A 12,460-nucleotide genomic window follows, 5' to 3' on the forward strand; every position below is an offset into this window, starting at 1 on the left:
TGCCTTGTCTCCCTCCAGTTCGAGGAATGCCCTTCTGCAGGCCGCGGAGTCCCTTTCTTGGTGACTGGAGGTATTTGTGTGTGAGCCACGCCTGAAGTCTGTCAAGGCAACGCTTCCCTTTTGTGCCTGGAACCCAACTGCTGTCCTCTCCACACCTTCCCATTAAGATGCAGGGATTGGGTTCAGGTTACTCTGTCCCGTCACTATCCTGAAGGTGTCCTACCTAGAGTAGTAGAGGCCATGGGAGGGGAGGTTGGTGTTGGGGCTCCGGAAGGTGACCACAACAACACTTGCATTGAAATGGGTAAGGTTCAGTTTGTAAAAAAACCTCTAATTAGAAACTTTTCTGCGGAAAGGTAAAAATGAGCTCTGTCCTAATGTAGTAAGAAATCAAATCTCACCTGGAGTGGAGGCTGCCTCTCACCTGTTACGTGGGCCTAAATACTGGCAAGGTCTAAGCGCCTCACACCCACATGTAACTATGCTGAGAACTCTCACTTACTGAAAGGGAGGCAAGTGCTGTGTGGAAAGAAAAAAACACTCAAATAATCATCAAACTTTGAAAAGTGTCTGGGATGCTGGGCATTTTTTTTTAGCCTTTTTGGAGAGCTCTTTGGGTATGTGTTCACCAACATTTCTACCAGGAACGTAATGTAGGTTCGTTATCAAGTCTGCACCTCGAATGCATTGTAATTTGGGAAAAGTCTATGAAGCAATTTTAGTAGCAGTGGTTACCCCACCCCCACCCTCCCTGCAGCTTCTCATAAAGTACCACCACTGACCACCTTCACAGTGTGTTTTTGCTTTAGGTGTTTCATTTTTATGAGAAATGGGAAAAAAAGGTTGTGCCGCATTATCTCTTGAAAATGAGGGCTGTGCCTGGGGCACACATACTTAGAAAAGGTTTCAGATGATTGTGATAGATACAATCCTATCCATGCCTTCAGGAGATGTTTTCTTCACTCTGATTAAAATTCACACTTTTCTCTTTGGAGAATTAACTAGGTCAGGATGTAGTTTCTCTTGCTGGGAAATGGCCATTCTAACCTCCCCAAAGGTCATGACTTCATCCCTAGGGAAGAGATGGCTCAAGACCAGTTATTTCTAAATGTGTTGATGTGCCTCCAGGTTAGAGTTCCCCAGATAATGGGGGGTAATGGGGGGGGGCCCTGTTCTTTGTCACAATTGTGCTAGCCCTGGGTACCCTTGTGGATTTCTTGGTCTTGGTGAAAATATGAGCAGAAGATGTACTGGGCTGACACAGGGAGGGCCAAGGGGATTCTGTCAAGGCTTGAGTCCCAGAAGAATAAGAAACGAGAGAGAGAGAGAGAGAGAGAGAGAGAGAGAGAGAGAGAGAGAGAGAGAGACACCCGCCCACTGCTCCCCTCAGCAGCGTATTTCAGACAGTCCATCTGTTCCGTTACCCGCTCTGTCTCTGGTGAATCCTCTCATCCCCACACCTCTGACCTGTACTCCAGTTCTTGTGTGCATAGATAAGTAAATCTGAAAAAAAAAAAAAAAGCAGTTGAGAAGCTGTATATGAAAATGGACTGACAAAGGAAGAATAAACAAAGGAATATACTTTATTATAGACTTTGCCTGAGAGTTGACAGAGTGTATTTCTTCAGTGTTATCCTAGGCTTTTATGGCTAAATTGTACACTTTTTGTTTGCATGTGAGCAAAGGACACACTGCAAAAAAACAAACAAACAAAAAAACTAGCTAGTCTTAGCTTTTTATTCAGTGAAGAATATTTGTAGACATTTGGGTTATGAAAGTCAGAGTTACAGCTGTGTTTGGGAAAGTGTTTTCTTCAGACTTGGAAAGTGTGTGTTGCATTTCCCAAATGTTTGCAGGTGCAAATTGATAAAACTGCACCTGGAGTGTTTTTAAAGGTTTGCAAACCAGAAAACAACATTTTATAATTGGGAAGACATGTTCTCACCATACATTTCAGAGCAGTGTGGCTTTGGCTTAATCAGAGGTTCACCTTACAGAAGTGGGCTGAAAGAATTGAATGAGCATTTGAAAATGTCTTTAATGCTATTTGGGTTCCAATACATCGTCAAGGTCTTCTTATGTCTGCTGGTCTTTGTTAAACACTAGAAAGACACAGCACTGATGTTGCACCCGCCATTAACGCCACTGGAGATGCCCATGGCTTTGGCCAGGGAAGTCGGGAGGACATTCCGTATCATGAAGTCCAATCACAGACAGAAATGAGTGTCAGTAACTGTTTAGAGCAGAGAGCACTGCAGAAATCAATGTGACACCTAGGAAGGGGGTCTGAAAATGTCTGTGAAAATTAAACTAAAGGTTTAGAAAGAAAAGCAAAAGCTCTTACAGGTCAATTTAATAAATTCCCGAAAGTACTGTTGCTTACATTTCTTTTTTTTTTTTTTAAAGATTTATTTATTTGTGCATACAGAACTGGGGTACAGGCGAGAGGTGCAGGGGGTGGCGAGAGGATTTACCAGAGACAGAGTGGGGAGCAGAACAGGCAGATCGACAAAGTACACTGCTGAGGGGAGCAGCGGGCGGGTCAGGAGAGGTCTGCCGCGCCATGTGGTCACCTCTGGGGCAGGCGGGGATCGAACTCATGTGGAAGGGGCTTTAGATTCTCAGGGCTGTGCTTTAACCCGCTGTGCCACCAGGGAGGGCCACATATCTTTTTTTTTTTTTTAAGTCGCTAACCAAACTTGAAATTGTTTTCCCAAAAGTTCTAGCTAAGTCAAGGCCTGTGGGCTAGAGGGGAACATCTTTGCCCCTTTCTACCCCATTCGGCCTTGACCGCCCTCCTCACTGTGCTGTGACTTCAGGAGAGGCTCCAGCGCCTGCTCGCACCTGTGTGTCCACACTTGTGTCACGTAATTCCTGTGGGGGCACAGACAGTGTCAGCTTGTGGGCACATCTTCCCTAGTGAGGAGGGCCACGCACAGGCGCCACCTGTGGGAGAGAGAGGGTCGGAGCCAGCAGAATGGGGGACAGTCCTGGCATTGAGGACTGAGTTGACCAAGCTGTGAACATTAGTGAGGCTTCTCTGCGTGGTCACTGTGAAATACGGCGGTTGGCCTGAGGGAGAGCTGTAGGGCCCTTGTCAGCTCCGAGATTCCGATTGGAATGAACCAGAGCACCCATGAAACTTTAGGATCTTTCTAGCGTCTGGCCTGAGCTCAAGGGGTATTTAATGTCAGTCCTTAGCGTCAGCGTCACTTAAAAGCTCTCTGACAGACGCAGGTCAGCAAAGGGGGCTGGTGCTGCTCCAAGCACAGGCCACAGGAGCGTGCCAGGCCGCCCAGCATGGGAGGAAGGCCAGGCTGCCACAGCATCACAGAACCCCGAGGCGAGACATGATCATGAGACACTGCCAGCCGACCCGGATGGTGATGTCCTGCCTGTAGTTCTGTGTTTTAGAGATAGTGTTGGAAAACTTGGCTTCCCCTTTCTGTGTCCATGGCCGACGTGCATTTGAGGCTCTCTCTGGCTACCCTGTGTCTGTGGTGGAGTGACACGGGGTGTAACATGACCGCTGAAGATGTAGCCTGAGTAGCGCTTGCTGTGACGGTGGGTAGCAACGGCACCCACACTAGTAATCATCTCCTCACTGTACAGACCAGTAGAGGCCCCTGTCGAAACAGCTTTCATAGAAAGAATGACCATTATTCTTCATCTGTTTTCTTGAACCATAATGCTCACTAACTCAGCCGAATGCTGCAGGTTTGAGTTGGACACCACAGAAACATTCTCGGTACTATCCGATTTCTGTCACCTGCACAGCATTTCTGGTAGACGTGGCCTGGTTTTGGCCATGCTCGGGCCCTGCTGGCAGGCCAGGGAGGGGACAGGAGGGGTTTATACGTATGGCTGAGTCCCATGGGCACAAACGTCATGTGTCAGCCTGAGGATTCTGTGACCTTAAACAATAGTGCCAGACTCTTGTTTGGGTTGGCACTCCCAGGAGACCCGAATAAGTGCTTGCTTACCTGACACGCCTGTGCGTGGAGTTTTGTTGATTTGTTGTTGGGTTTTCTTGTGTAAATCTGTCTTACGTTGTAAATACGTAGGTGCAGGGAAGAAATTTTCTAAGTTGGAAAAAAAGTGTCAAGTATACTTACTCTCTTGATTCTAAATACTGCATGTGGGGAGTTCATTAGTCCCAGAACAAGGTGAGGTGAGTACCTGATGCTTAGGGAAATTAGAGTTGGGTGGTTTTGGAAACAGACCCAGGGGGTAGAGGAATTTGCATCCATGCAGTGGTTCTAGAATTGAAAATCAATGTTATATGTAAAGGTGACATATCTTGGCTTTATGGGATAAAATAAGCTAAAAGCTAACTTTTAGAATGCGATGGCAAAAAAAACACCACTTTTCAATAGTTTACTGTTCTTCTTCTAAATTTAAAAAGAATATCCTTCACGTTATTTCTGGTCTGAGAGAACACTGAGAGCTTACCTTTGGAGCTTAAAAAACAATAATTTAGATCTGAGGATAGTGTGTCAGCACACAGGTAGATGCATGTGAAAGGCAATGCATTCTGGAAGGATCTGGGGGCCACACAGCGGTGGAGTTTGTATAAATAAATGTCCACTTTTGTTCTTTTGAAACCAAGAACTGGACTTAATAATTTTTTTTTGTAAGTATTAAATTTTGTTTGTTCTATAACCTGGAAATGGGCTTTGGATTCAGAATTGGGTATTCAGACACTACCATTTTCAAACTGTGGAGACTTGGGTTATTTGTTTAATTTTTGAACATTTCTCATTTTAAGACGTGGGCATCGTCACTTACCTGAATGGTTGCTGAGCATATTAACTTGCATGGGAGAAAGCCTACCACCTACTAGGTGTTTATTGAATGCTAAATGTTTTCAATGAAAAAGGAAGTAATAAATCTAAAATTTCATTGCTTAAGTGTAGAAATAAGTACATGAAGCAAGTCCTCAATCTTGGTGACTGGGACTTCTGACAGGGCCCGCTCTTTGTTGCTTCCTGTAAGCCCATCACCTGAGGAGCTTTTCCATAAACACTAGAATCAGAGCAAACCGCATTTGAGGAATATTCAGGACGCCAAGAGTTATTGCCCTCTGAAAAGAGTGGTTGACGGAGTCACAAGGGTCTGTATTCATCGTGTCATTATTTACCGGATGCGAGCATGTTACCAGTGCTAATAGTTGCCGTATATTTCTGGTGTATAATTTATACCAGTTATTACTGTGTGCCATGTGCTATATTAAACATGCCTGAGCATGGCCTCGTTTAAGTCATTTCGTAACTTGAGAGGTTGGCATTATGCCGCTCAGTTGTATAAGACGAGAGTGGTGAGCCATAGGGCCAGACGGGGGATGTGTGGAAGCCAGGGCAATGCCTTCTCGGGCTAGCACCTCTGCTCTGCACCCCTAATCAGGGTGGTAGGCTGCTTCTTGAAGTGCTAATGCAGTAGTGCTTATTGAGAGAAAGGTTGGTCTTTAAAATTTTGAAAGCATTATTACTTGAGAAGAGCTGAGGAATTGGTAACAAATAATCAGTACTAGTTTGTACAGATTAATTTTCCCGATTTTTGTATATTGACTTTGCTCCTTCCAATACAGGTATAGGCGGCAGTAAGAGGACTGTCCGAAGGGGTGTTTCTCAGTCTTGGCTGCACAAAAAGTCACCTGGGAGCTTTAAAATGAAAATCTAAGAAAAACCTAGTGAAGGAAACCCCCCAGATATACCTCTCACAAACTTTGGTTTTATTATGATATAATTGATGCATGACACTGCCTTAGTTTAAAGTGTACAGCATCTCTATTGCTGTACTTGTGTATTGCAAAATGGCCACCACAGTAAGTTTAGTCACAAATTTTTTGTGATGAAGACTTTGCGACATGCTGTCTTAGCACCTTTCAGCTACAGAATAGTGTTATTAATTGTAGTCGGCATGTTGTAACTTAGTCTCAGAATTTGTCTTAAAATTGGAAGAAGTGTGTACCTCCCCTTTCTAGGTCTTATCTTTAGCAACTATCAGTTCTCTGTATCTGAGTTTGCTTTTTTTTTTTTTTTTTAGTTTCTGTATATATATATGAGATTATGAAATATTAGTCTTTTCCTGTGTCATTTATGTCATTTAATTCACTTATATCAGACCTTCGAGGTCCATTCATGTTATATATGTCACTTTTTTTATGTCTAAATAGTATTCTTCATGATATTCCAGTATAAACTAAAGATGTCATGAATCTTCTGGAGGTCCAGGCAAGCTGTTTAGATCAGTATCCCCAGGAGCATTGAAGTCCTACTCTGGGTTCCATTTTGCTTGGTAGTCTGGTTCTGCAGACTCGGCTACCCCCACAAATCCCCCCCACCTATAGTATTTTCTCACTTGAAGGTGAAGGAGGAGGGGAGTGGAGAATGGGGAGCAAGAATCCTTGGTGTTCCAGGTAGTGTGGTCTCCCTGGAAGTTCTGCTGGGAAGGTTATGAGTTCTCTAGAGCTGGTGCCTAGGATCTGATCCTTCCATGGCTCTGCTAGACCTTTGCTATGTTGTCTCATGTTGTTTGATTTTGTTATTCAGCGACATCCCAGAGACATTGGCCATGCTTGGGAAGACGAAACATGAGTTAAGGAGCTGTTCCCGATGTGGTTCACCCACTGGTGCAGTTTTTCTGTACAAGTAGGTTCCCCTGTCTTTTCGCCTTCACCAGGGTCATACTCTTAACCCGAATTCTCTCTCGTCCCCACCACTGTACAGCTGTCTTTAACTTAAACACTGCCAGGCGGCAGGAAACCCGCCATGGGCAAGCTCCTGGAGAGCGGGATTCGAAAGGGAGAGCAGTAGTTTGCTGTTTTCCAGGTTGTTTCCTAAAGGGAGCACGGGGTGAGGGAAAGATGGCACCAGCACTTAGCCCTGGAGCACGCCATTCATTTTCCACTAGCAAACACTTGTCCACAGTCATTTAAATCGTTTTTATTCCATTTACACATGAGGGGGCAGTGTGGTACTATCAAGCACATGCTCTGTTTTTATTGGTATATAATAGTTTTTAGGTGAGAACTTTTCATCTCGGCGATTGTAACTCTGACATGGTTGCTATTAAATGTGCTCCATGGATGTAAGTGATGTCCTATCCCGTCTCCACAGGCCCTGAGCCCGGGTGGCAGGGCACATGCATGAATAACATTTCCTTGCAGGGGAGGGGCCTTCCCAGAGCGCTTTTACTGTGAACTTTACAGTTACGTTGTGTTTGCTGCTGGCTGGCTCTCTTCCCTTTTCCTGCCTCCACCTGAGGAATGTCGGCCCTCTGGAGAGACAGTGTATGTCCAGTTGATGTCTCAAAATATTTTATTTTATGACTTCACTGAAGACTGAAGGTTCTCCACTCATGGGGGGCATAGGTGGCCTCTCATCTCAGGCCAAGGCGGCCACGGGAGGGATGATTGTAAGTCACCCTGTGTGACATTTGCAGTTTGCTTTTCTCAAAAGAAAACAATTGCTAAGCGAAGAAACTGCGCATTTTAATGGACTATCAGCAGCATCATGGGGCTGACCTTCTAGGCTCATAAATGGAGGGGATAATATTAAGTGAAGCTGGAGGGATTAAATTGATAAAACCGACAAAGCATTTTATAAAAACTGTACCTGGAATCTGAAAGGTAAGTTCATCGGCCTGGGCTATTTTTAAAATGTGTAAAAATCATATGCAGTCATATGTTTCTGTTTATGTAGTTTTAAAAAAAGACCGAGACAGGCACGTTGGCATAAATATAACCCTGAGTGCAATGTAACGGGCTGTTTGCACCGCTTCCCCTGGCTACTCCATTTGCGGTTGAAGAGCCGGGGAATATCTCCACCTGGTCAGCGGAATTAAACTTGCTCAGCTGGGGGGTGGGTTTATTTTGAAGACAGCCATTTGATACTGCTTTTACTTCATTTTAGTAAGAAATTTGAGTTTGCGATGTTGAGTTATGAATATAAATACAAGGCTCGTCACCTCTACCTTAAATTGGAAGGAGCAGGTTTTGGGCTCCAGATCAAGCTTTGCAGTTGCAGTGCCCAGGCCTCTGTTGCTGGGAAATAATCAATGTGGTTTATGCTTCGATGACAGATCTTCAGGACCCTGCCGGACGCTACACTGCCTGAGCCTGTGTCCCAGCCCACATCCCCCCCAAACGCCCCCCCGAGACAGTCGAAGAGACTTGGCCAGAGGATTAAGAGGCCCGTGGCTGTGTATAATCTTTGTCTTGAGCTGGAGGATGGTAAGGTGTTAATTCTGCTTTTTCCTGCTTCACAGCTTGTTGAGAATATGACATATGATATGTCCCCAGGGCAGGCCTGGTTGCTGTGCTCTGTGTTTTCATGTCTTGTTCCCTTAAGATTATAATTTTTGAGATTAACAGGGAGGGTAAAGCTTTCTTGCCAGGGAGAGAATGCAAGTTGCAGTTGTGTGTTTGTGCTATGCGTGGTTCTTTTTTTATTTTTAAAAGACAGCTTAAATTTCTTTTTTGGGAGACTTGTGTGACCTCCTGTGAGGTTACATAACCCTGAGACAAATGGAAATGGAACTAAAATTAAAGCAGATCCTTTATGAGAAGAACTGATAGAGTCGTTTAATGCTAAAAAGCACCAGGTTAAAGGCACAGCTCGCAGAGGCACAGGAGTCTGGCTCCTACACCCCAAGTATCTGATTTCTGACATTTATTTTCCTAAGGCTGCTGTCTCATCACATGGCCAGAGTGGCAAACCAACCCGCCTGCCGTGCTCAGGCGGAGACTGGGCAACGTCTCAGGTTCCCCACCCACCAGCGTGGGCAACTCCTGTGGCCAAGTAACCCCGGGCCCAGTGTCGCCACGCTGCCTCGTTTATAAAGAAAGCCTGGGCTGTTGCCCTTGGAGGCCAGATCCCACAGAACAAGACCTTGAGTTCTAGAGGGGCCCCCGATTGCCGACTGCGACCCTGGGGTTACTGGCGTGGAGGGGCATGTCCTGGTCTCCAAACCTGCATGTCAGGCAGTGTGTCTGCTGGCACGGAGTCTCTTGCGCTGTGAATGCCATCGCTGTTGAGGCCATTTCCTGGATTAGAAATGAATCTTCCTTTTTTCTATTCTTCTCATCTTTCTTGAGGGGCATGAAGGGGACACCTCTCATTATCCATTCAAGCCACTGAGGTTAGATTGGTTTGGAATACAAGACGATTGTCAGAGGAAGGAGGGGATGGAGGCAGGAACAAGTGTGCCTTATCTTCACATGCAGAAGCTGTAGCCAACTGTCCACAGAGTCAGTATCCAGACTGCCCCTTAAGTAAGCAGCAACTCTCTTCCATTCAATAAACTCTGGGAAGGAGGAGGAGTTTTGGGGGGACCCAGAGAGCCTCCTGTGACAACAGAGTGGGCTTCGGGTGTTCCAGTGTTCTTTTAAGACACTTTACAAGTATTGGTATTATAATCGGATCCTTACTTTTGAGAAAAAGGGCATGGGTGGTTAAAAGCAGCCTGGAAGTCCCATTTAGATATGAGTTTCAACTTCTGATGCCAGGGAACTTTTTAATTCTCTCTCCTCACTTTCACTCTATCTCAACAGAGTTGCTAATAAGGAGTAAAACTGACTGGTTTGAATTGCACCTTTTTTTATCTCTCACTTGTCCTCCGGTGCAAGTGTTAATAAATAGTGAAAGAGGCAAATGTTGGAAAGTAGGAGAGGAAAAAAATCAAGAAGACATAGTTCTGTGCCAACTTTGACTCATGAGAACAAATGAATTGACCTTATTTCATAATGGGCATGACCAAAGAGGGTCAGGTTGGCTTAGAATCACAGCCCCTTTGGGAATTAAAATGTATCATCCAGTCGATGTGCACAGTGTGCTTACCTTGAGTGCTAAGTGACTGTGAATGGGGAGGAAGCTTCTGAAGTGGTATTCAACCCACCTTTTATGGAATGTTCGAGATGGTGTACTCTCACAGCTTTCCTGCTTTTAGGTGGTTGAACAATTCTTAAAAAATGATTTGATTGTAAGGGAATAAAGATTTGTCAGCTCCTTAACTTCTGCTTACATTCTTGGATTTTTTTCTATTTTTGGAAAGTTACCAGATTGAAAAGTCGATGAGTTTAGTGATAGAATGATGTTATTTTCCCTTAGCGGTCATGAGAAGAAGTGTCTAAACACTTAGCTTAGCTCCCTTTCCTCCAGTTACTTGTCATGAAGCAGTGAAACTTAAGCTTATGCAAGAGTCATTCCAGGGAAAGTGAATCTGCTTTGAACGACAAGCATACAGGGAATGGATCCTGAAAGTTAGGCCATCGAATGTCGCCTGCATGTTGAAAGCCCTACCCCCTCCAAAAAAACAAAAACAAAAACAAAACAAAACAAAAAAAAACTACCCATGTCACTGGGACTTAAACGTTTTTCAGTGACAGACCTGAGTTATCTCATTTTCAGTTCTGCTTGAAGGTTTCCAGAAGTTTATAATGTTACACTTTTTCTTATTGCTGGGAGTAGTGTCACTCGATGTTTATCTAGTTTTGGATAAGATATGCGTAGCCGGACAGCTCTGGCTGATTATTTTTGTGATTTCCTTTTTACTTCTTGGAATATGAATCTTTTTTTTTTTTTTTTAAAGATTTATTTATTTGTGCATACAGAATTGGGATACAGGCCAGAGGCTCGGGGGCGGCAAGAGGCTTCACCAGAGACAGAGCGGGGAGCAGAACAGGCAGATCGACGAAGTACACTGCTGAGGGGAGCAGCGGGCGGGTCAGGAGAGGTCTGCCACGCCATGTGGTCACCTCCGGGGCAGGCGGGAATCGAACTCATGCGGAAGCGGCCTTTGATTTTCAGTGCTGTGCTTTAACCCGCTGCGCCACCAGGGAGGGCCGGAATATGAATCTTAATGGAAACATTATGTGCCAAAATGTTCTCTTCTGTCCCCTTTCTGCACTCTAGTGGAAGTTCAATTTGACTTCAGAAAATCCAGGGTAAATGGTGTTTGGTGAGGAGCTAGGAAGCTTACCTGCTAGGATCCGTGGACCTAGATTGGATAGCTAAAGGTTTGCTTCAGCCCTGAGATTTGGTCACCGATTTGGTGTTTGAGTGAAGTGGTTTGTGGTCTGTATTTCTTCCTTTACATTGACTAAGAGTGTGAAACTTGGGATGTACCAGTCAGCATCGAAAAATACTCAGAATCGGGTTCATTTCACCTTCAGGGAGATCAAAGAGTTGTTATTAGCAGAGTCAGCAAGCCTGCTAGCGTACACATAAGTAGGAGGGGCCTTGACTCCGGGAACTAGCGAGCCTGAAGTGGGAGGGTGCCCGTCATGATGTTTTATTCACCCCTCACCACTCTCAACTGAGAGATGACGAATTTAGTTGAAAACACTTAGTATCTTTACTTTCATAACAACTTTTTGGCACTGGCACATTTAACCATACAGCATACACAGTGCTCATTATGTTCTTTGTAATATATGACTAAAACGATACTAAACTTTCTATTTGCAAAAGATGTTAATATTCTAGTTACTTGCTTAAGGATCATTAATGATGACTGATAGGAGCTGAAGTGGCTATCGGACCCAGCCACATTTCTTTAAACAGAGTAGCCCTCACACCCTTACTGGAACGAACGTCCTGTTGTTTTGCGGAAACCGTGTTGTTCATTTTCATATAGCTTTACGTAAACTCATGCTCTTCAAAGTTGAGTCACTTTGACTAAGTTGTTTGTTGTGAAATAGGAGGCAGGAGGCAAGGGCTGAAGAGGAAAAGCCAGTGGTTTGCTTTCATTTCACACTTGCAATCTCGTTTCTGAGTTTTAAATTTCTAGATAACTGAGAGTGGAGTAACCTAACCCTGCCCACTCCAGCCGTTCGTCCCTACCGCCCTCTTTCTGTGTATGCTGTGCAGTCTTTCACTGAAGCGTTTTCTTGGTTGCTCCTAACCAGCTGGGCACGCAGCACACGGCTGATGACACCGCTGATGTCCTGAGGTTGGTGGCTGTCAGCAGTGAAGCCACAGACTGAGCATTCCCTGGTACCTTTAGCTGTTCCAGAGAGTTCTGTAGCTAAAGATCGGTGCCACAGCTGTGGGACTGTGTTGACAATCTCATCAGAAGTGATCTTTCCACTGTGCTTACTACTGGGTTGACGGAAAACTCATGACGTATTTTTGTCTGTTTTCAAGCAAAACTGTGTCATGATTTTTCCAATATTTTTCTTGTATTTCCTGCCCTATGGTGGTTTTTTATGGGCTTTGATGATGAGGCAGAGGCTGAAGGTACCAATTCAATCTGGGCCTGTCTATTCTGAGGGGTCAGTTTCACTGTTGTCCTCAGACCCTTCCAGTCCACCAGTTGCCTGGGTGATACCATCACAAACTTTTTTTTTTTTTTTTTTTTTTTGCAGAAGACGGCATACGAGATGTCGAGCAGTGACTGGAGTTCAGACGTGTGCTCTTCCGATCAGTGCACCTTGGCTATCTGATTTTGGGTTCCCTGA

At 44.8% G+C, this 12,460-nt stretch overlaps 1 protein-coding gene across 1 annotated transcript in view; it reads left to right on the forward strand.

Moving 5' to 3' along the window:
- ARHGAP10 (Rho GTPase activating protein 10) overlaps positions 1-12,460 on the forward strand; it is a 220,674-nt gene that overhangs the window by 170,953 nt on the left and 37,261 nt on the right. Inside the window, exon 19 of the mRNA XM_004685315.2 lies at positions 8,083-8,233. Within this exon, the coding sequence (XP_004685372.1) occupies positions 8,083-8,233 (151 nt within the window). The remainder of the gene's footprint in view (positions 1-8,082; positions 8,234-12,460) is intronic.

The sequence above is a fragment of the Condylura cristata genome, unplaced genomic scaffold (genome assembly GCF_000260355.1).
Source record: "Condylura cristata isolate star-nosed mole 26May11 unplaced genomic scaffold, ConCri1.0 scaffold00018, whole genome shotgun sequence".
Lineage (NCBI taxonomy): Eukaryota > Metazoa > Chordata > Mammalia > Eulipotyphla > Talpidae > Condylura > Condylura cristata.